Raw genomic sequence first — 22,290 nt, 5'->3', positions numbered from 1 at the left:
TCTTGAAGTGGAGGCAAAATCAGACTTAATCATTTGGGATGAATAAGATGAGTCAAATTATCCAAATAATTCTGTAGATCTGGCCTTTGAGGCAACTGTCATCCTTTTTGATACACTTAGGTATGTAAAACGATTTTCCCCACTTTTGGATCAAATATGCTTTAGAAACTTGGGGGCTGACACTTTGTCCAGACATAACGGGGTAGAAATGGAGAGAGTTCACTTTTTTTTTTTTTCTGAAACTGCCAGCATTAAGTCACCAAGCTTCCTGCTTAATACAGTGACTTTTGTTACTGCCCTCAGGGAAAGTCTGCAGTGTAGGAATCATTACACTTTCCCCCCTTTATTGTTGCCCGAGTAATCACAAGAGAGATAACTTGCCCCCATCAACATAACACAGTGAACTTTACTATTGGAAAGCTAAACATTTTTTGTGGGGTTTGCAAATGTTGATGACTTTGGCAGAGAGATTTTCTTTTTTTAAATCAAGAATTCACATATTCTCTTCCTTCCTTCTGATACTTGCTATTTTCATATGGGTCTTTTGGGGAAGCACTTGTCTTACATCTTTTCAGGCTTTTAAATGCTAGAAGTCCACCAATGCCGGCAGAATCCAACGTCAGGCCAGAAGAACCTATGCTTCAAGTTGCTTGGTTTAACAAGCTCATATAACTATTTTTTTTTTTTCCTATTGGGCACTTAACAAAACCTCACCTAATTCAAAATAACCTTTCCTTATCATCCCAAACATTTCATTTTAGTTCCTGTAATATTTACTTCTTTCCCTACCCAATTAGGAAAAAAAAATCTGCCCCGATTTTAGGAAGAAAAAAGATCTTTAATTTTCTGAATGTAAGAATGGTTGAAGTTTCTTTCCCCTCTCAAATCAGCATTCAAAAATATATATGTTTATACACCCATTTACTACTGTTGTGAGAACAGAATTGCCGCTTTTGCTCAACGCAAAAGGTTTTTGAAATGACACAAACCTGTCTCTCTGTGTTTCTAGAATTATTACACTTGTATTCACTGAGGTGGTGGGCTTTCCAACTAGGGGGATCCGCCTTGGGAGAAGTACCCTGCCTGGGGAGCATTTAAGGAAATGTTAATATCCAAACAAAAGCAGTATTACCATTGCTATCCATTCCCTCCCCCAGAGGGAAAACAATTAATAATTTGCATATGCTCAAGACACAAATTAAAGACAAAGGGCCCCCTCACAGATTGTGGTAACTATGCAGCCCTCCACAAGCTGCACAGACCCAGCCCTGCACTGCTCTTGCTTCCAAATGAATAGCATTAAGCTCGGTAACTAAAAATAGTGGTTCTGGCCCCTCTAGCCCATTCCCACTGTAAGAACTGTATTTCCCCAATGAAAAACATCTTCCAATTTCACCAGAGCTTCTAGGCAAAAAAAAAAAGAAAGTATAGTTCCAAGGGGAAAAAATACGTATATACTTTGCCCTTTTTATTTTAATGGCCAAACATTGTAATGCTAGCTAAATAGAAATTCTTGTCTGTTAATAGGTTTCTTTAGTTTGTAATAAATAGGAATGCTAATGACTAAAATTTGGTATTTGGTATGCATTAGCTTTTGTGAGCTTTTCTTTACAGTCCTCATTGACATGCAATATGGCAAGCTTCCTTTGAAACATATTTATAAAATAACTACAGTATAATTAAACCAACAAAGCCATCTTTTAAGTAAGCTTAATAGCTCGGGTTTTTTTTCACCTGGGTAAAATTTTATTTTAAAAAGAAAAATAGTTATGCTTCAATCCCACTGTATATTTTATTCTGTGCATCTAATATTTCCTTTGCATCTACAATCTATGCATATCTAATTCTTTTTGACAACTATGATTATTAATAAAGTGCTCATGAAAGATATGCTTCATAGCTTCTTCAACAAGAATAATGTTTTTTTGTTAATGGAAATTGTAACATATCTTGACAGATACAATATATAAGATCTGCTTTTTTCTTAATTGTTAATATTTCTGGGCTGAATACTCAAGGAGCGGATCAACAGATATGGCAGGTAATAATCAGAGTGGATGCTATTTTATACAATGTAACTAAAAATATTTTAATGATTTAAAAGCAAGAGATAAATAAAAGCAATTATGTTTAATTTTGCTTTCGGTGTGCGAACAATTTTTGGTTGTTGTTGCTGCAGTTGCCGGTGTGTTTAATAGAGGAGGAAGCTCCGAGCGCTGAGTAATCGGTACCGACGCGGCTCTGCCTTCTTGCAGCTGAAGGGTCCTGCAAGCCGCCCTTTCTCTGCTTTCTCTGCTCTCAGCGGTTTCAACGTCCCTCCTAGAGACGCAGGGCCCGGGCTGAATGCTAATTCATAAAACACAGTGGTTCAAGTTCACCAAGTTTTCCTCATTTTGCAAACTGTTCCTCTTTCGCTATGCCTCAAGATTTAAGACCACGAGATTTGCCAAAAGGAAAAGCTCAAAAAGACACCAGGCACCGACGGGAGCAAGTGGAGCGGGGTCAGGTGCTCGCCCGCCCCCGGACTCCTGCTCACCCAGCTCTGCCCCACGCGCCTTGGTCCTTTTCTCCCCAGACTCCGTCCTCTCCGCCCCGGGCCTGCCAGGCCCCCAACTCCCTCCCCCACCACCCGCGCTGAAAATAAACACAGTTGACATCACTGTTTATAATCTTTATTTCAAACTGTTTCCAAGGCTACAAATTACCGTGCCTCCCATGCAACAGGTACCTCCGAAGCGGTATCATTACAGATTAACAGTAATGTGTGGGATTAGAATAAAAGCATAGGGATTAGGCAAAAGGGGGGGACGCCCGAGAAATAACGCCCGAGCGCATCTCGACTCAGAGGCAGCGGGTGGAATCCTCGTAGACGCTCGCTGCCCGGGAGCCGCAGCTCCTCCGCTCTCCGGTCCCGGAGCGGTCAGGGCCGGCGGTGCCCGAAGGGCTGGTGGGGCCAAAGGCTGGACGCCGGGAACGAATGACGGGGTCGCCAGGTTCGGGAGGCCGCAAAGGCGGGAGGCGCGGGCGGGCCTATAGCCCGGTTGGGGGCCGCGAGTAGCGGCCGCGGGCTCAGGGCACCCTTCGCCGCGATACGCGGCGCCTGGAACTCGGAGAGGGAAACATCACGCCCACAAGGGGTCACAGGTCTAGGATGTTGCCCACGCCGCGTTCAAGGTCCAAGTCTAGAGGGTCAGCCGTCCTCTAAGCCCCGTGCCGCGGCCACTCTGCCTGGCTGGGGCAGGGGGACGGGGCCAGGCGGCTGCGGGGCGAGTGGCGGCGGCGCAGGCCGCCCGCTCCCTTCCGAGACCAGGACGTGGGCCTCTGCCTCCCGCCGAGGCCATGCGCCTCATTCGGCCCCCTCCCCGGCCTTACCGACCCCTGTCCCAGAATTTCAGAAAGACCGCGAGCTCCTTCTCCGCGCCTTGCGCGTTCGGAACTCTCCTCGCTGGGCCCAGCGGGACTCGGCCTGCCTGGGACGACAGCCCAGAGCCGCTGACGCCGCCCGGAGACCTGCTGGCGCGCCCCAGTGGAGGGCGTGGGACTGGGCGGAACGCGGCCGGCGCGCGGGTTTGGGGTGGGGACCGGCTGGGGACTGGAAGGAAGTTCGCGGTGTGGCCGCGGCGCCAAACAAAGCCCCCTTGGGAGCCCTGCCACCCCACGTTGACTCCAGGCCCTCGCCTCGGAGCAGGCCGCCCCACTCCGGGGGCGCAAGCCAGGGTCGGGCCTCCGCCGCCGCCGGAGCCCGCGCTCTCCTTGGGTCGGGCAAGTCAAGCCCGCTGCCCGCCCCGAAGGCACGAAGGCCAGGTCGGCTTGCGGGGCAGCCTCACCCCGCCACCAAAGCCAAAAGAGCGAGGCCGAGGGGTGACTCCTCGTTGACGTCCTCCGCCAAGAAGCGAGTTGTCCCCGGCGCGCGCTGGAACCACAGCTCTGCCAGCAGCCCCGAAGGGGCCCAGCGGGCTCCCAAGTGTTCGGAAGTGGGCAACCAACTTCACCGAGACTCCTGCTTTTAAGAGAAGGGCCCCGGCTGAGGAGGCGGCGGGAGGGGACTGTTGCAAACAGCTGTTCCTCATACATATTTCATTACACAATCAGATAATGCGTCCCACCACCTTCTCAATTATTCACAGATAAACATTTTCAAGACGTTTTGACATCTGTCTTAGTGCCTGCTATTAATTTAGTAATCACTGTAGTTAAAAAGGTATGGGATTTTTGCCGTCGGAGCACCTCCTCTTGGGCGCGCGGGCCCAAAGTTGCCGGGCTGTGGCTGGAAGCCTGGGCCCTCCGGGGGTGAAGACGCCTTTGGAGGTGAGACGGCCTCTCTGGCGCAAGGACACTGTTAACGGGAGGGATTAAAGGGGCATCTGGTTATTTTTATTGTGGAAGGTGATGGTTGCCCCTCCTCCACCCGCATAGACATCCCCCGCCCCCGACACACACTTTCCCACCGCAGCACTGGACTGGACCAAGAAGTTCAGCCCTTTGCCCCGGGCAGCGGAAATGGTTTGCTTCCATCTGAGCGGCGGGTTTCTCGTAAGGAAGACGCGTGCAACCACCGTTGGCTCATTTGGGACCAAGGAAAGGGAGAAAGAGGGAGAGGCTGGGGCGGGGGAGGGAGGGAGGGAGGGAGAGGAGCTCACAATCACTAAGAACTCATCACAACAAAAAACTCTAACAACACAGTGCACCCCCATTCCAGAGGTCACAAACCTCCCTAGTTTTACCCTGAGCCCGGTGGCTGGGCAGCGGTGACAAGGGCGTTTAGGAAACACAGAGTAAAATAAATTCGCTCCAGTGAGTGTACATGGGGCATGTGGGGCTATGAGAAAACGAGCTGCTTTTCTGCTTGAGTGATAAATGCTGCGATGAGCTTAGCTATGTAACCGGAGTTTTCTAAATCAAACAAGCAGTCTGGAGAATCTTGTAGAATTCATTGGTAAGTAATAGCCAACATCTCCAACTCTAAAATGCTGACTGTTATTTATTATTGGAAAGGGTCTAAATAAACTATCCAAAGGGGAGAAAGAAATGCCCCAAGGGAAAGGAGTTTGCTTCCACATGTCCTGAATCTCAGCTACAGGGAATGGAAGTTACGCTTCGGGTGTGGGAGCAATGGTCCCTTTATTCACCCCCACCCCTTCTGCCACAGTCTCCTTCTGAGGTACAACAGCAGGTGGACCCTTATTACAGAATAAGGAAAAACAGACCTGGAGAAAGAAAAAGGTCTTGAAAGGAACTGCCCTTCCAAGAAACATTAACAGACTTTAAAGTGATTCACTCTTTATTGTTCAAAACGACTCTTGCTAAAATTTCCAGGAATTAAGTACAGGGGGAGAAAGGGCAGAGGGTTTGACCCCCAAAGGGAAGACATTCTTTCCTATTCAAATCCCTACTCTACCCTCTACATTTCTAGGGCAACTATACATCTGCTTCAACCTGCCCTCCTTCCCTGTTTACAAAATAGCTCATCTCTTTTTCACAAGAGGAACCTTCCTCTACCCCCTTGCAGGATGGACATCTACTTGCTAGCCCAGAAAACCCTCTTCCTCCCTCCCCATCCTATTTTTCTCTACTTTTAGAGAGAGATTTAGGGAGGGAAGTGAAGTGGATGTAAGGGCACCATTACACCCAGGGTGCTAGCCTCTTCTGCAGGAAAACCATGGTGGCTACTATCTGGAAGGTTTACTGGGACGGGGGCAAGCAAAAAGAGCTGAAACCACAATCAAGCCTGTGCATTTGGCTTTTGGGAGAGCTACTCTAGAAATCCCCCTTCCTGACTTCCAAGTTGACCAGGACAGTAGGTTCTGTTTGGAACTGAGCAATAGGGAGTGAGAACTTCACAATATCTCACCAAGAAAATCAGTCTGACAAACCAAATAATTCAGTTTGCTTTGGAGTGTTCTTTTGTGGATTTGATATACAGGGAATTGGGGTGGAGGTGAAGGTAGGAGAGGATGCAGCTAGCTAAGGCTCTTTTTAACGACTAAATTTGGCATAAAGGGAAATAGGGGGGCAAAATAAGGGCCCCCTGGCTTCTTGAACCCTGGTTGGGGCTGAACATTCCTATTAGAAATCTCCCAGCTTTTGCGTGAAGGCGTCTATGCTTTCCACCCCATCCTTCAGAACACAATCTCATAAACCAACAGTAATAACAAATAATCCGGGTCAAAATAAATCTTTTCTGGATTGCCCTCTTCTGGGGGTCTCCAGCCCAGCTTAGAAGAAGGTAAAAGGGGCAGCTTTGGGGTGGATGCGGTGCTCTTTCTAGTCTCCAGCACTTGATCTGGAACGTTTCACCCAGTCGGCTTAACAAAGTTTCTCCTTCGGGGAGCCAACGTCCGTCTCTCTAGCAGGAAGCCCTTGGCCTCGCGTTCCGCATCCTCATTCGAGCCACTCTCCCTGTATGTGGCTTCCTGCACACCTGCCTGCGGCTGGGGTCACTCCGCGCGCGGCCACTGCGGCTTTTGTCTGCATCTGCACAACTGGGTGTGCCCCCGTTCATTCAAATAATACTGTCTGTGGACATTTCTTCCCCCCCTCCCCAATCCTGCTGTTAGTATTCCTCTAATTCTCCCGTGCATTCGGGTACAATTGCATGTACGTTCCGTGTACAGTCAGGTGACTCAGCTTAAAGCCTGAGCTCCGACGTATGCGACCCCCTGAGTCTGCGTGGAGAGGAGGAAGTGTGCAAGTGTAAATTCGGGGCTTTAGGTGGGGCGCGAGGTTAATACGGTTTTCCGGCCCCAGGGCCTTCTAGGCCTCTCTTACACCTTACACCTCCCCATCTTAACTTTTCAGGAAGAGGGCGATCCTCCGAGGATCCTGAGCCTTGTTCCTTGGGTGGGGGGAGGGGGTAGAAGGGTCGAAACGGCCTTTGGGATCTCTCTTGGTGGATTTCGGCTGGGCCAGGCCAAATGGGAGGGGTGGGGGAGTTCGCGAAGTCGCCTGGAGGCGCGCCACTGCACCCCTCCACGCAGGCCACCAACTGGACCAGGGCGCCCCGGGATCCTGGGGACCTTTTAGGAACCAACAATGAAAGTCCAGGCGCCTCGAGGGTGAGTAATCTACGTCTTTAGGGGAGAAACTTTCTTCCTCGGCCTCCTCCCGGGACCGGTTGTATTTGTAATTGGGAGCTGGCCTGGGACCGCCCCCTCGGCCCCTCCTCCCGCCCCCACCTCGGCGCTCCAAGCTCAGCCGGCTGCCGGACCCTGAGCCCCTGCCACCGCCACGCACCCTAAAGGGCCACGCCATCTCTTGAGTCCTCGGAGAGGCCTAAGGGCCTGGAGCGGACAGGAAGGGTACCAAGTGGGGTGGTCAGGGTCAGGCCGCGACCGCCGTGCGATGTATCCCTCCGCCGGGCGCCGCCGTGCTGGCCCGCGCGTCTTCTAGTCCCCGAAGCCGGCGGGAGCGCTGGCCTCCGGCGTGCTGGGATGGGAATGCGGGTGGCTAGCAGGCGACTGGAAGCTGTTCTCGCAGGGATGGTGCGGGGACCGGTGCGTTCCTGGAATCCTGTAGATGTGTTTTCCCGTGAGTGTGAGAAGGATGAGTATTCGCGGCTAACTTCAGGTCAGTTTGTTCGTGAAAGGCTGTTGTCAGTGCGTCGGCCTATCTCCTGGGCATTCGCACAAAGTGAGGCCACCTCTCTCCCACCCTCCATACAGCCTCCCAGGCCCGGTCAAAGGGCCAAGACCCGGGGCCCCTGAGGCCTGGAGAGGTGAGGCTCCTGCTATACGCCCCCGGGGTTCTGATCATGAATTCCAAGCTGCCCAGCTGCCCACACTGGGTCAACCTAGAAAACCTACGTGGGAAAGGGGGACTCAGAGAGCTATCCCAACGTCCAGTGCAGGGTGAAGTCCCAAGCTCGAGCACAGGACCTGCGGACCTGGAGTCTCACTGCCAACCCAGCCGGGGATCCGGATGGAGTAGTGCTGGTACAGGGTGGAGGTGGAGATGAAAAGAATGGAGAAGAAAAAAACTACACTTGGTTGAGATGGAGTTGGGCAGCTTCTGAAATCTCCGGCTTTTCGCCCTGCTTTGGGGAGGTGCATCGTGCTGCGCCGTTACCCCCCCCCACCGGAAAATAAAGCTAATGATGTAGTAATTTAGGAGGGGGTAAGGGGCTGGGCGAAAGGAGGGAGGAAGGATGGGGAACACGCGCCCCAAGAGCGAAGGCAAACAGCTGTGGAGGCGCTGCCCGCAGCTCAGGCTTCCCAACAGGTTAGCTAGACAGGGATCCACCCGGCATTTCGCAGGAAAGGGTGGGGGTTGGGGGGAGACTGAGCGAGAGGGGGAGAGAGCCTCACAAGAGGACAGAGGGAGGGAGACAGATAGGAGCCAGAGCGCGCGCCGCGCGGTTTAAAAGGAGACACACTTCCTAATGAATATTTATCCGCCGCTGCTTCCTGCTCCCGGCTTCCCTTACCTTTCCGCAGGTAAGATCCTCCCTGATTCCCAGACCTGGGAGGGGTGGGGGTGCTCCCAGCTCCCCAATCAGTCTCGGGGCAAAGTTGGCGGGGCGGAGGGGTTCTTGGCAGCCGAGGAAGGGGAGTAGGAGGGCGACTCCCTCCCGGCTGGGCTGGGGCGCCGGCGCAGGAGACCCGGCACTGCCAAGGCCGCGTGCGTGGGCTACCTGTGTGGAGTGGGTGCGAGTGCGTGTGTGTGAGAGGGAGAGGATGTGCACCCGCGGGCGCGAGCGCGTGTTGCCCGCGCGCTCTGAGGACATTTTTCTGACTTTTCACTCGGACGCTCCGGATTTCTTGCCTTTGCCTTTCTCTGCTTCCTTCTCCCGCTTCTGCCCTCTCCACCTCCCCCAACCTGTCCCCAGTCCTGGCCCCCAAGACGCTCCTCTGCAGGCTGCTGTATATAGCTGGCGACTGCTCCCCCGGGGCTGGATCCCGGGCTCTCATAAGAAAGGGTGTATAGGTGGGTTTCTGTCCCCACCTCCTCCCCACAAAGGCCGCGCGGCCACGGGGTCCCGGGTCCCCATCCGGCCCGCTACACTCTGGAGGTGCTGCGGCGCGTTCCGCCACCTACATGCCTCGGAGCACCGAGGCCCATAACCGACCTAAGGGTGATCGGGCCCGCGGGTCCTGGGTGGAGCCGTGCTGGTCTGCAGCTGGGAGCCGGAGGGCCCCCGGGAGAGAGTGCCACTCAGTCCCTCCCTCACTGCCTCCTCCCGCCTTCGCCCGCGGGAGGAGCAGCGGGAATTCGGGGCTGCCGGGGGGGGGGGGGGGGGGACTGGGAGGGGAAAAGGGAAGGGGGCCGGGGAGGAGCTGGTGCGAGAACCAGAATTCTTAAATGGACTTACTTGGCCACCTGTTGAGAATCCGTGTGGGGTCGGCCGGCTCCGGAGCTGCGCGTGGTGTACACACAAAACCAAACGCCCAAGTTGGAAAAAGAAAATTATTTCTCTGGCCATGCCTGGCGCAGCCTGTCAGGCTCGCAGCTCAGCAACAGGGTCCGGCGGCTGCAGAGCCAAAAGCAACTTTGCCAGGTCTCTAGCCACCACAGTGTCCCCCTCATCCCACGCCTCCTCGGTTCCGAGGCCGGGAGCTGGGAGCCCCCGGACTCGGCGCTCAGGGCCCAGCACTCGCAGTTCGGCTTAAGCCGGGACAGGCTTTCTAAGCCCCGCTCAGAAGTCAAGAGCAGCAGCCCCGCCGCCTCCTCGCGGCCTTTAAAGACGCGGTGGCTCCTTATTCTTGTGCCTCGGCCTCTCTGGTTGCCCCGGGACAAAGCCCCTGGAGCCCGGCCGCTCCCTTCCCGCTAAATCCCCTTCGGGGTCAAGGCGCTACCAGCACCCGGCCTCGCGCTTCTCCTGCCAGCAGTGTGGCTCTTAAAGACCGCAAACCTCCCCCCACCCTCGCCACCTCGCCCTGCGCGCTCCCCCGACCCCCGCCTCCCCGCCCCTCTCCTATGGATCTAGCCCCCCACGCCGACGCCTCAGGTCCCTCCTGTCCCGAGGCCCGCGGACTCCTAGCCCCCTCCTCTCGCCTCCTCCCCTGAGCAGTTGGTGGGCCTGGCCTTGGGGCCACAGAGCTGAGTTATACCCTCCGCCTTAGGACCCCGTTTCTCTCCAACAGCCTCAACTCCTCTCCTCCTGGCTCCTACCTTTGGTCTTTGCATGGATCAAGGCCCCAAGCACTGCCTTGCCTAAGGCAGAGATGATTTCAGTTTGGGCTTGAATTAGGAGGTCGTGGAATGGAAAAAGGGGCGGAGCATGCCAGTTGAGCTGGGGGAGAGAGGTGAAGAGGAGCAGGCCAGATGGATTCAGAAGGCTGTGCCATCCCAAGGCCTACCTGGCCTTTTGGCAGAGGATGAGAGCTGGATGGAGCCACTCATTCCTAGAGGTGGCCATTCTGGAATGGGATCCAGAGGTTACCAGTCTGGCCAGCCCATGTGTGTCTGAGAGATCGTGGGCATGGGGGTGTGGGGGTGGGCACCTCCAGAATGCCCAGAGTGTGGACCTGAGAGCAACCTACTTTCCAAGCTCTGTCTATTAATCCCGCCATAAGTAACCCTTAAAAGCCCAAGAGCTGGGTAAGCAAGGAGGGGCCTTGAGTAACAACTGTCCAGGGAAAGGGACATCAGGGGAGAGAGGGGGTAGAGAGGGGAAGGAGTCTACTCTTTCAAAGCACTGAAGCCCAACTGCTAACAAGGTTCCTGACATTTGCTGGTCAACAATGTCACTTGTCCGACCAAGAAAAGGAGAAGTAGATGGTGCTTTAGTCCTCCTTCTTTCCACATGTCTCCCTCTCTTTTTCTCCTTCAGGCCTGTTTTAGCCTTAGTCTTACCCTAGCAGCGGGTTGATCCTGTGCAGAGTGGCCTTTTGCCTGGAGTGCTTTTTTTCAGGCCTCCTGGAGACCCGATGTGCGATGAAAGAAAAAAAGCAAGAGACATCGTGGCTAGGATTGGGGGCAAGGACAGGGTGCACTGTGGTACCTTGCCTTTCCTAGTGTCAACTATCATAACATTTGACTGTGCTTGAGGTCTGTGGATGGTGGGAGCAATGATGGTGTGCCCACCCCTTAACTCCAAGCCCTAGCACACCAGTTCTGGCTGTTATACCCGGGATCTCTGCAAAAAAAAAAAAAAAAAAAAAAAAAGAAGCAGCCTCCTAGGCAGTGGAGACCAAAGGAATTTGGAGGAGGAAAGAGATGGAAAGCTGACCCTCCATGGGCATCTACTCTCTGCCACACCAAGGTTAGTCCACTTGCAGTTCTTTAAGGAACTGGGGTGACTGATTTGAAATTGACCCTCTTGAGAAATGTTGGCAGCGCTCTCCTTAGGCTACAACCAAAGGCCACAAACCACCCCTTGCCCCCCCCCCTCCCCAAGTCTCCCACCTCTTCTCTTGTGGCTGGGTAACCACAGCCAGCTAGGCCTTGTTTGTGCCCACTCTCCTGGGCCTGACAGTGGGAGGTACGGTGGCCCAAGACGGAGCCAAACTTTTCTTGTTTGGGGATGTGGGGGGCAGAGGGGCCTTCGGCTGGCGGTGGGGCTCATTAGGCAGAGCGGGGTGCCGAGAGGTGTGCGCCGCCAGCCGGGAGGCCGCCTTTGAGCGGTCGGGGCGGCTTCATTAAGCGGCGCTAACAAGGCATACAAATGCCGGGCCCAGCAGCTTTCTTGCAATGTCGGGGCCTTAGCAGGGCGCCAGGCTAATGAGGGTCACTCAAAGGGGCTGATCAAATATTCAAATTTCCCCGCACGCCGGGCACTTTTATGTATGGAGAAAGTTGAGGCAACTGAGCTGTGTTTACTGTCCTGGTCGACAATTACTCGGAGCGCGGGTGCCCGGCGGCTAAGGAGGGGCGGGGGCGCGGGAAAGGGAGCCGTTGTTGTTGTTGTTGTTGTTTTTCATTCAAAGGAAAGTAATCGGGGTCCTTGAAGGGCTTCGCGGCCTCCCCGCTTGCGTGCTGCGCTCCCCTGCGCCCTCCTTGGCCGTCGGCGCCAAGCGCCTCAGTTTGCAGCTTGCGGGGAGGCCCAGACAGCGGGCCAGCTCCCGCCTCCCGAAGTCTTGGGGGCCGGACAAGCGTTGCCCCCCAGGACAAACTGGCCTATGGAGATGAGCGAGGTCAAGTGGGTGCCGCTGCCCCAGCCCTCGGGTCTTCCTCTCTCGGAGGCTTCCAGACCCCTTGGCTTTGCCGGTAACAGAAACTAGGAGAGCGTGGGACTATCTTAGACACCTCTTATGGTGGTTGAGACTGCCTCGGTTGGGAATGACATTTGTAAGTAAATGCCCAGTAGGTCCTGGTAAGAGAAGGCTAACTTCCAGCCCAAAAGCCCTTTCTCCCCTCATCAGCTGTGCTGCTGTCCTTCCCATCGCCTGGGTCAGGATTAAAGCAGAGACGATGGTGACAATTTTGTGACCTCGGCCTGTACTGGTGCCATATCCCAGATCCCGGCGTCTGAGCGGCCAGAGAGCAGAAGACACCTAGAGACCCCGCGGCCGACCTAGCCGTCAAGATCTCCCTTCTCTGAGAGACTCAGGGAGCAGGAGCCCCCTGCGCACCACCTCCTCCAGGCGTCCCCCAGGCCCACCTCCCGGCTCTCGCGCTGCCCAGCACTTCGGATCCCCATAGCAGCGGGGCACGCAGCCTGGGCCCCAGAACCCGAGGTCCTTCTCCTAACATCCCTCCCCAACGCCCAGCGTCTAGGAATTTGGGAGGGGAAGCTCTACCGCTCCACCTCCCCACCAACCTCCCATCAGCACCTTAGATCGACATCCTGCCGAGTCTGTCCTCCCAGCTCGGCCGGGAGCCAGTCCAGCCATCCGTGCCGCGGACAAGCCGCCCCGCCTCCCTCCCCAGCTCCCTGGACTCTCAACTTACGGGCTCCCGGCGGCAGGCGTGGTGCTTCAGGCCGGAGCGGAGAGCCGTTGGCAGCTGCGGGACCGCGGGGTGGGCTCGGTGGGCTGCTCGGAGCTCGGCTCTGCGGGGAGGCTCAGACAGCCCCGGGCTGCGCGCCCACCCCGCCGCTCCTGGCCCTGGACCGGCGCACAAAGCTGCGCGCCTGTCTGTCGCCCTCCGCCCGGCTTTGCACCCAGCAAGCCGCCGGAGGGGTGCGGCGGCTCGGCAGGCTCCCTGGCTGAGGCTGGGGGCAGAGGTGCCGCCGAGCTGAACCTCAGCCCCACTTGCTTCAGTTCTCCTGGAGTGGCGACGGTTTTCGATTTCAGCGCTTTCGGCAGAGCCCGCGGCACCTGCCCAGCCTCCCTCCGGGGCTGGCCCAGCAGCGCCAGGGAGAGGCCGGGTCGCCCCAACCCGGAGGCGGGGGTTGCGGGGACTGGGAGGGGACTGGCTGGGTTCACCCGCCCGCCCGGCGCCTTGGGTCCTCGGTTCCAGGGGATGCTGTTTCGGGGTCACGAGCTGTTTTCAAAAAGTTGAACACAATATTCGGAAACCCACCCGTAGGAATTCTCCCCCCACACGCGGCACAATACCCACTCCCCTCCCCTTTTTCATTCCTTCCTCCCCCGCTTCCTCCTCCTGCCCCTTCCCCCTCCCACCCCTCAGCCTATAATCCTTCCCCGACGAGAGAAAGGAGAGAAAGGGTCGGGAAGAAAAGATGAAGTGTCTGTTTTTGTGTCCCAACCTTAGGGCTCTTTCTGGGCCCGCAGGAGCGACCGCCTAGAGCTTCTCAGCTGAGCAGAAAAGGACTCGGCCGGGAGGAAGATTCACGGAGGGGAGAGATACACGGAGCCCCACAAAGTGGGGCTTGGCAGGTTTTCCCTTTGGGCGAATATTTAACTGCCTGAGTCAGCGAGTTTAAGACTAGCGACCCTAGCTGCCTGGGGGCTGAGTGGCCGCTGTCTAGCCCCTTCGCCCAGCCCACAGCCTCCCAGCTGCAGTGGAGCCTCCAAAGCAGCTTGCATGTCTCACCCAGGAAGCCTGGTGTTGGGGGAGTCAAGGCCTAAGGAGGCCAGAACTAGGGGTTTAGGGGCTGGGACACTTACAGTCTTAGTCGCGTTAGGTTTCCTATTTAAATTCTCTCACAGTCTGTCTTTCTCGCCTCTGTCTTTGAGATTTGCAAAGTGGTGTGGTCTCAGTGCCTCACCCCCAGATCTGCATCGGAATGTAGAAAAGATCTTTTTTTTTTTTTTTAAAGAAAAAAAGTTTTGAATTCCTCAATGATTTTTCTTCTGGAAAGGCAGCTTAGGATAATTATTTCAGCTTTATTGAGGGCAGATTAGTTGAAGTCTGGACGCTGCGTTTTCAATACACGTTGTACACGGGCCGACAATGTGGGCATTGTTGGCTACTGTGTGTGAACTCATTCAAAATATACACTTTTTAACACCAAACCGAGTCCTGTCTAAATATACACAGTGCTCAGGGGAAAGACATCACTGACCTCGACAAATCTGCGTAAATCACACTTCCCTAGTTACAGAAGCCTCACAAAGGGAGGCCCGGCTCAAGATGCTGATTACATGTTCTTTAACGCAATATACCTTAGAATAAAAACCCTTGCCTGGCCTGGAGGTTGCAGTGGCCAGGGGGAGGGAGGGCTCTCTTCATCTCATGGGCCTTTGGGGGTTTGTTTTAGGCTTATGATGTTACATGGATTTTTTTTCTCTTTACTGTGTGAGCAAACAAGCAATTTTCAGGCCTGCTTGCTTCTTCAGGGCAGCCTCCAAAGTTTGAGTGCCTTCTGGGGTTGGTAGCCAGATCCACTAGCCCCTTGGGGGTTGTGGGGCTACCTGGCATCTTGGGAAGGGGGAAGAGGGCTTTCAGTCGTCTCAACCCAACCTTCTCCACCACTCCTAGGGAGGCAGCTGAAACCTGGGGCGAAACAAAGAGGTGGGCTGCCTTTTGTGATGAAAAGGGTACTGTTATTTCTACTGCTATTTAAAAATATAAGGCAATAGGGGAAATCAAGGCTCCTTGACTGGAAACAATTAAAGAGAAACCAGATTCAATGCAGAGGAAGTTGGGGGTAAATGTGGCTGAAAATTTCAGCCTAGGGAGGCCAGAGTGGCCTCCTGAGCCCTGGATCCTGAGATCCGGCTCCCCGGAGCCATATACCCCCCAAAATTCGAGATCCTGGGGCGCCGCAGCCCGCGGAACCAGGGTCGGCGCGCGGTGGGCCCCATGATCTCATCTCTCCTTTCTTTCTCGCCACTATTAGTGCTCACATAGGCAGAAAGAGGCGGCCCGACGTGCACACCGTGTGCAAACCGTGCTGGCCCCTCTGCCCCTCGGCCTCTCCTTGGGGGCTGGCCCCCGGCCTTCATGCAGTGTGGGGAGCCTCTCACCTCCCAACAAAATCCCCGCCTTTAATTGCTCACCCCTTTTAACAACTATATGTCCATGGCTTGTAAATTTTCTGGACCAACTTCTTTGGGGAAGAAGGGGAAAGAGCTCAGAAACAGTGAGAAACGAGGAGAGAGAGAGAGAGAAGGGGAAGTGGTGAGATTAAGAGTTGCAAAGATTAAAAAAAAATTCTCTTTCTCCCCCTTCTCCCTTTTTCCCTCCCCCCCCCCCCCCCCCCCCCCCCCCCCACCCGCTAAGTGGTAAAACCGTCCTTACGTTCTCGGTATTGATTGGCAGGGCTGACAGTGATTGGCAGCGGTTGCCGTGGCAACGCTACAACGACACTCCGCAGACCAATAGAAAAGCGAAACAAAATGTTTCAATGCTGCACTCACTGTGGATTTAGGGGAGATATTATGAGGCTGTTGTCATTAGGGCGATTGCTGTGGAATCGCTGAATCTTGACTCGGCGGTGGTTGGCTCTCGCTCGCTCTCTCCCCCTCTCCCTCTCTGTCTCGGCTCGCTCTCTGCGCGCGCGCACCGGGCCGCTCTCCTTCCTCCCTCTCTATGTGGCTGCGCGGGTGTGTGTGTGTGTGGATGTGTTCGGGGTGTGGGTGTCCCTTACGCCCTTCCTCCTCCCCCTCCTCCTGCTCCCCCCTCCTTCCCTCCTCCGCCTCCCCCCTCTCCTCTCCCTCCTCCTGGTCCCCATCGCCCCTCTCCTCCTCTTCCTCCCCTCTCTCTTCCTCTCCCTGAATTTTCTCCTCTCCTCTCAGGTCAGTCCATGGTGTTCCGCTCCCCCCTAGACCTCTATTCCTCCCACTTCTTGTTGCCAAACTTCGCCGATTCTCACCACCGCTCCCTACTTCTGGCGAGTAGCGGCGGCGGGAACGGCTCGGGAGGCGGCGGCGGCGGCGGCGGGAACGGTGTGGGAGGCGGCGGTGCTGGCGGAGCGGGAGGCGGCGGCGGCGGCTCCAGGGCCCCCCCGGAAGAGTTGTCCATGTTCCAGCTGCCCACCCTCAACTTCTCGCCGGAGCAGGTGGCCAGCGTCTGCGAGACGCTGGAGGAGACGGGCGACATCGAGCGGCTGGGCCGCTTCCTCTGGTCGCTGCCCGTGGCCCCCGGGGCGTGCGAGGCCATCAACAAGCACGAGTCGATCCTGCGCGCGCGCGCCGTGGTCGCCTTCCACACGGGCAACTTCCGCGACCTTTACCACATCCTGGAGAACCACAAGTTCACCAAGGAGTCTCACGGCAAGCTGCAGGCCATGTGGCTCGAGGCGCACTACCAGGAGGCCGAGAAGCTGCGCGGCCGCCCGCTCGGCCCGGTGGACAAGTACCGCGTGCGCAAGAAGTTCCCGCTGCCGCGCACCATCTGGGACGGCGAGCAGAAGACGCATTGCTTCAAGGAGCGGACTCGGAGCCTGCTGCGGGAGTGGTACCTGCAGGACCCCTACCCCAACCCCAGCAAGAAACGCGAACTGGCGCAGGCCACCGGCCTCACTCCCACACAAGTAGGAAACTGGTTTAAGAACCGGAGGCAGCGCGACCGCGCCGCGGCGGCCAAGAACAGGTCAGTGGCGGGGGCCCCGCGGCCTAGCTACCGTCTCCCGGGACGGGGAGGGGGAGATGGATGGGAAAGAGGCTTGAGCGGACAGGAGGCAGGAGGCGAGCGGCGCCGAGCGCGCGAGAAGCCTAGACCTCTTGGTCAGTTTGGAGAAAGTTTCCGCTTGCCTGGGAGCGCGGAAGAAGGGCGAGCGTGAACGTATGGGCTGTTTTTGCCCTGAAGGGGCTCTTGTCAGTGTGGAGAGTGTGTATGAGGTCCTGAGTGTCTATAACCTCTGGGTCGTGTCCTTGGGAGCCTTAGCCCCGCGCCGCACCCGCGCCAGCCTTATCAGCCCGGGATCCGGCTCTGGGCTCCGCTGGAGCCTGCAGACAGGGAAGGAAGGAAAGAGCTCCTTACCAACTGGCTGTTACTTCCACGCACTGCAAAAACCCTGGGAGGAATCCACGAACGTCTGAGAGAGGAAATTAAACTGGGTCCCTGCCACAAAGGGGAAAGGCCGGGGTGGCCACCGTGCAGCAGGCCTGTTCTCAAGGCGTTGCAAGTTGTCTGACCAGCAACTGGAGACCAGGCTGGGAGTGGAGCGGGTGTGGGTGTCGGTGCAGCCCTCCTGCCTTAGCCAAGGAACATGCCATTGGTCCACTAAGTTAGGGAATAAGCAGGAACAGAAGTGGCCTTGCTGCCCCGGCAAGTTGGCCACAAAGTCACAAAGTTGCTTGATCTGTCAGCAGAGCTGGGCCTGGGGGAAGTAGGGAGGCAAATAAAGAAGTGGAGAGGAACTGGGGAAGGAGAGAGTTGGGTGAAACCCCGAGGGGAAGCCTGTATCCCCGAGCCCGCCGGGGTGTGCCCCGGCCTAATGCACTGCAGGGAGCCAGGCCGCAGCTGCTGACAGCTACCTGGGCTGTGGGTTGGGTGTGAATCCCTGGAGGGAGTGTTTTCCGGTTTAGGTGGCCCAGGCCTGAACCTTTGGCCCTCTCACCCATGCCCTTGGAGCCAAATTTTCGTCCGATGAGGGCAGCGCCCAGGACCAGGGGAAGGCCTCCTTGTGGGGAGAACTCCAGAGAGACTAGGTACTGGCAGCCTGGAGGGGGGAAGGGGCAGCCAAAGACGGCTCTACAGTCTCCTCCTGCCTCCTCTGTCGCCTGCTTTCTCTCTCTCGCTCCTCTTCCCCCGCTGTTCTGTTCCCAGCTTCACCATTTTCTCTTCCCCCGATTTTGCGCTCTGCTCAGGGATCCAGAGAGCAAAGCCAACCGGTCCTCCACGGGAGGACCTCCAGTGAGCTAGCACCCGGCAGCTCTGGATTTGTGCTTGGGGGAGCTGAAGCCGGAGGCAGGGAGGGGATCTGTCTGCTCCAGGGACAGCCAGCTGAGTCTGAAGAGTCCCGGGGGCTGGGGAAGTAGAAACATCCTGCCTCTCCCTGACTTCTGCCCCTTTGGGGCTGGGCCTCTTTCACAGCAAGAGCCCAGGCCTCCCCAGGCGGCCGGCCTGGGGTTGGACCTCTTCCTCCGAGGCCCAGCCTGATTTGGGAAGCTTTGGGAGACCCCAGAGAACCCCGGGGAAAGGGAGACGGGAGCCCAGACCGCGCTGGGGGAGGCTCTGCTGCGCTCGGGATCAGCTAGGTGCCGCGGGAGGGGGATGAGCGTAGACAGCGGAGTCAGGGGGCGGTGGCGAAGGGCACTGGGTTGGGGAGTAGCAAGGGTTGGTGGGGTGGGGGTGGGGGGGCGGCAGGCTCAGCTCCCGGCAGCGCGGGCTTGGGGTGGAGGCTTGTCGGAACCGGGCCTTGGGGCCGCGGTGTCAGGGCGCGCGCCGTTTTCTGCCTCCCGCAGGCTCCAGCACCAGGCCATTGGACCGAGCGGCATGCGCTCGCTGGCCGAGCCCGGGTGCCCCACGCACGGCTCGGCAGAGTCGCCGTCCACAGCGGCCAGCCCCACCACCAGCGTGTCGAGCCTGACGGAGCGCGCGGACACCGGCACCTCCATCCTCTCGGTAACCTCCAGCGACTCGGAATGTGATGTATGATACCCAAGGCCGCCCTCCTCCCCTCTCCCCGCTCCTTCCCCTCCTCCTCCTTGACCGCCTCCTCTTTCTCCTCCACCCCCAGAACAAACCGAAATCAGGATACACGATCATACACACACCTAAACACACACACACACACACACTTCCACTCCAGCCAAAAATATATAAAAACCAAGAAAAAAAACAAGTTAAACGCAAACCATCAACAGCTCCCAACCACCATCTACCACCACGGCCACCCCAAAGGACCGCGACAGCCAACAGACAGTCACAAACGCTGATACGGCGGGCAGACAACGTAAAAGAGGTGACAATTGTATACTTTCTAGGACAAGCACGGCTTCTCCTTTCGGTTCCCACGGACCCGGCACCCCACCTGCATGACGATTTATTTGTATCTGGGAAAATACTCTCTCTAGTTAAAAACGATTAAAAAAGAGTCGACTATACAGAAACGACCGCCACCACGACGACAAGACGCCAAAAGCAAAACAGACAAAAAGAGAAGAAAATAAAACCGCTATCTCCGTTCGGAATTTGTTTAAAAAAAAAAAAAAAGAACTCCTCGAGAGGGAAATAGCAAATGTTTCTTGCCTTTTGTTGCTCTCTCTCTTTTTTCCTCTCTTGCTCTCTTTCTTTCTCTGTTTTTAAGTCCAAGTATTGGTCAAACAAAATGCAATCTTCTGTTTTTTGTTCAGCAGACAATCATTTTCTTGTTAAGCACCTTTTTCTCTCCACTCTGTCACTGCCTGTGTGGGTACTGGTTATAAATGTGGAAAAAGAATAGTTATGACTGTAACAGATTTTTATTTTTATTTCAAAATTTTATATGAATTATGTATATCTTAATGATCGGTCATTTTCCCAGTTTGTAATATATGTGTAGAAATTGCCTGTATATGATATTGCTTTTTCTCCTCTCCCTTTCTCTTTCTTTCTCTCCCACCTTTTTCCTCCCTCCCCACTCACCTGTCTCTTTCCTTTTTGGGGTTCTCCTCCCACTCGATGTTCCTGGCGTCGACTTGGCAGTCAAGGCGTGGCCTGGCGGGCTGGGTGAGGAAGAGGGACCCTGTCGCTTGCAAAGCGGAGAGTGAGACTGTAGTATTCTTATGCAAAAGCTATTTCAAGTATTTCTTAGCTGCTTTGGAGGTATCTCTCACTCCCCGTAGGGCGCTTTTACTGTTATCTTAACTGCGTGTTTATCTATATGTAAAAACTTTCTAAAGCAAATACAGTATTCTCCATTTTCTTATCACTCCCCGGAGACTGGTGTTTTTGTCCACCACTGTGCCGCAGCCCCCCCGGGGTGCAGCGGCCTGGCCTTTGCTTCCACTCCCGCTACGCAGCCACTGAAGCTGGGGCAGAATTTTAAGGCTGAATCTGAATTTTTTCCTGGAGAAGGGGAGGGGGTGGAAAGATGGGAACAGGCCCTTTGGAAAAGACCCAAAGCTGAATCCTGAGAGAAAAGGCAGAGACGGTGCAGGGAGAGGGGACTACGGCCAGTTTCTTTAGCACCAGATGCCAGGCCTAGATCCCCGGGAACTGTAGCCTTGTCTTGGCCCCGGTGGGTCTTTGGGAGCGAGTTGGTGTCTTTTGGTTGTTACTGCCTTTTTTTTTTTTTTTTTTAATTTAAAGGGGAAATATACAAGGTCGCCAAATGCAAGCATAAATCTAGAGTGGAACTGATAGGTTTTGTCTTCTTTACGGAGGGGTGGAGGTGGGGGACTACTGTAGGCTGGGTGAGGAGGTAGTTTGAGGAGTTTAGGGCCTAGAATCAGGATGGAACCCCTCCTTACCACCTGTGTGTGTGTTTATGTGACTGTATGACTTGGCCTTATGGCTGTCTGTCTCCTTGAAATTTCTGTCTTTCGGGATCAACTGGAGTCTCTCGAACATTTCAGAGTTAGGTACTTTAAATTGAATCCGCCCTCTGCCCCCTAAATCTCTGCATTTTCCCAACCAGGTTCCTTCTGACCCCAGGCCTCCCCGCCCTGCACAGGGTGGAGGGGTGAGTGTGGGGGCCCACACCTCCCTGTGATGGCCTGGCTGGGTGCCTCTGCTGCTCTGGTGCTCTGGGCCAGGTCGATCTGTGCCCGAGGAGGAGCCAAAGAGGTAATTTTTGAAAACTTGCCTTCACTTGAAAGTCCTAATTCCAGAGCAAGGAGGATTAAGAAGAAACGTGCCTGGAATTTTGTGCCAGTTTCCAGACTAATTTTGATTTCCGATTTCCTTTTGTCCCCATCCTTGGCAGTACCATGGCGTTGATGTGGGGTGGGCTTTGCAGAAAGGCGGCCAGGATAGGAGATGACCTGGGCGCAAGTGGGGCCTTGTGCACCTAGGGCTCCGGCTTGTGTGGAGAAGGTTCCTGCCTGCATCCTTACTTAGAATCAGGACATCATGACCACAACCACCTTGAGAGCTTTCTAGTTCGGAGGCCTGGTATGCCACTATCAGCATCTCTACTTGTGTTCACTGCCTGGGGTCGGGGGGTGGGAATGTGCCTCATGAAGCCATATTTCTGGCAGTAGTGACCCAGGTGGTAGGCATTTGGGGGAAGGGCTGCCTGAATTCTGTTCAGCTTGGGCCTCTGATCAGATGCACAGAATAATGTCTGGGGTTGTGGGGCTCTGTCTCTTCCTATCGTTTTCAAATGGCCTGTCACATACCTGACCCAGACCTTGGGCCTGGAAACCCAAGGCGTGGCTGCTTCAGACAGTGTCTGGATGTGTCTGGATGTACCCCACCCAACAGACCAATTAGAAGTGATGGGTGGACAGAAAGACTGGGTGCTGCTGGAGGATGACCCCTTGAAAGGCCTTGACTGGTGACACTAGGGAGCAGATGCCTTTTTATATGGGGACAGAGGGCAAACCAGTGGAATTAAAATGCTTCCTTCTCTCAACATAACTGGCAGAGAAAGCATTTGGGCATTCAGTGCCCACTCCTCCTTTTCCACTTTATCCTCGGGGGCCCAGGCCCCACATGGTGTCACCAGCCCGCTATCTGTCTGGCTATCTCTCATCTCCTCATCTCTGCTAGGTCTGTACAGACACCAGTACTCCACTCTGCACTGTCTGATCTTACCTATGGATTCCCTGCAGGACAGGCATGAATGCTGGTTGTGAGTGGTGTGGATGTGTGTAATTCTGAAAGCTGATTTCCACCATTCAGTCAAGTTCTCTATATAAAGGTGTGCATCTGTTGTGATGTTTGATGTAAAAGTGTATACACTGAGTCAGTGCGCGCCCTATGTTTTCATGCCTATTGCCTATAGTGTAGGTGTTTTGGGGTGGCTTGGGCAGTTTTTGTGTCCCTAGTTCTGCAAGGAGTGGGTTAAGTACACCTGCAGGATGCTGTGTGTACAGGAGTTTCTATGCAGTGGACAGGTATCTTGTGAGTCTTGAATCTGGTGTGGACATGTGTGGGTTCCCTTGTTCTAGTCAGTGCACCAGGCAGCTGCCC

At 55.2% G+C, this 22,290-nt stretch overlaps 1 protein-coding gene and 1 long non-coding RNA gene across 4 annotated transcripts; one reads left to right on the top strand and one right to left on the bottom strand.

Annotated features, from left to right (window-relative positions):
• Positions 1 to 2,656: 2,656 nt before the first annotated feature.
• On the bottom strand, positions 2,657 to 13,151 carry LOC121819058 (uncharacterized). 3 transcript variants are annotated; one of them, XR_009600167.1, is made up of 4 exons: positions 12,829 to 13,151; positions 9,308 to 9,466; positions 7,234 to 7,509; positions 2,657 to 4,336 (listed from the first exon to the last, which is right to left on the bottom strand). It is a non-coding gene; the product is annotated as an uncharacterized LOC121819058 (long non-coding RNA). The 3 variants fall into 3 exon arrangements; XR_006059209.2 differs by lacking the exon at positions 12,829 to 13,151 and having other exon boundaries at positions 9,308 to 9,805; XR_006059210.2 differs by lacking the exons at positions 2,657 to 4,336; positions 12,829 to 13,151 and adding an exon at positions 4,368 to 4,600 and having other exon boundaries at positions 9,308 to 9,805.
• Positions 8,330 to 20,083, top strand: SIX3 (SIX homeobox 3). The gene is made up of 3 exons (XM_015094076.4): positions 8,330 to 8,432; positions 16,023 to 16,818; positions 18,636 to 20,083. Exons 1-3 carry the CDS (start codon positions 8,378 to 8,380, stop codon positions 18,826 to 18,828), a joined length of 1,044 nt encoding a protein of 347 aa, XP_014949562.3. The 5' UTR covers positions 8,330 to 8,377; the 3' UTR covers positions 18,829 to 20,083.
• Positions 20,084 to 22,290: the final 2,207 nt, after the last annotated feature.

This window comes from Ovis aries, chromosome 3 (assembly GCF_016772045.2).
Source record: "Ovis aries strain OAR_USU_Benz2616 breed Rambouillet chromosome 3, ARS-UI_Ramb_v3.0, whole genome shotgun sequence".
Taxonomy (NCBI): domain Eukaryota; kingdom Metazoa; phylum Chordata; class Mammalia; order Artiodactyla; family Bovidae; genus Ovis; species Ovis aries.
This window is presented reverse-complemented; position numbering and strand designations above follow the sequence as displayed.

Excerpts from the sequence above, each read along its gene's own strand:
- SIX3 (XM_015094076.4), top strand. The coding sequence starts at position 8,378 with ATGAATATTTATCCGCCGCTGCTTCCTGCTCCCGGCTTCCCTTACCTT. Across the intron at positions 8,433-16,022 it reads CTTCCCTTACCTTTCCGCAG|GTCAGTCCATGGTGTTCCGC; the intron begins GTAAGATCCTCC and ends CTCTCCTCTCAG. Across the intron at positions 16,819-18,635 it reads GCCGCGGCGGCCAAGAACAG|GCTCCAGCACCAGGCCATTG; the intron begins GTCAGTGGCGGG and ends TGCCTCCCGCAG.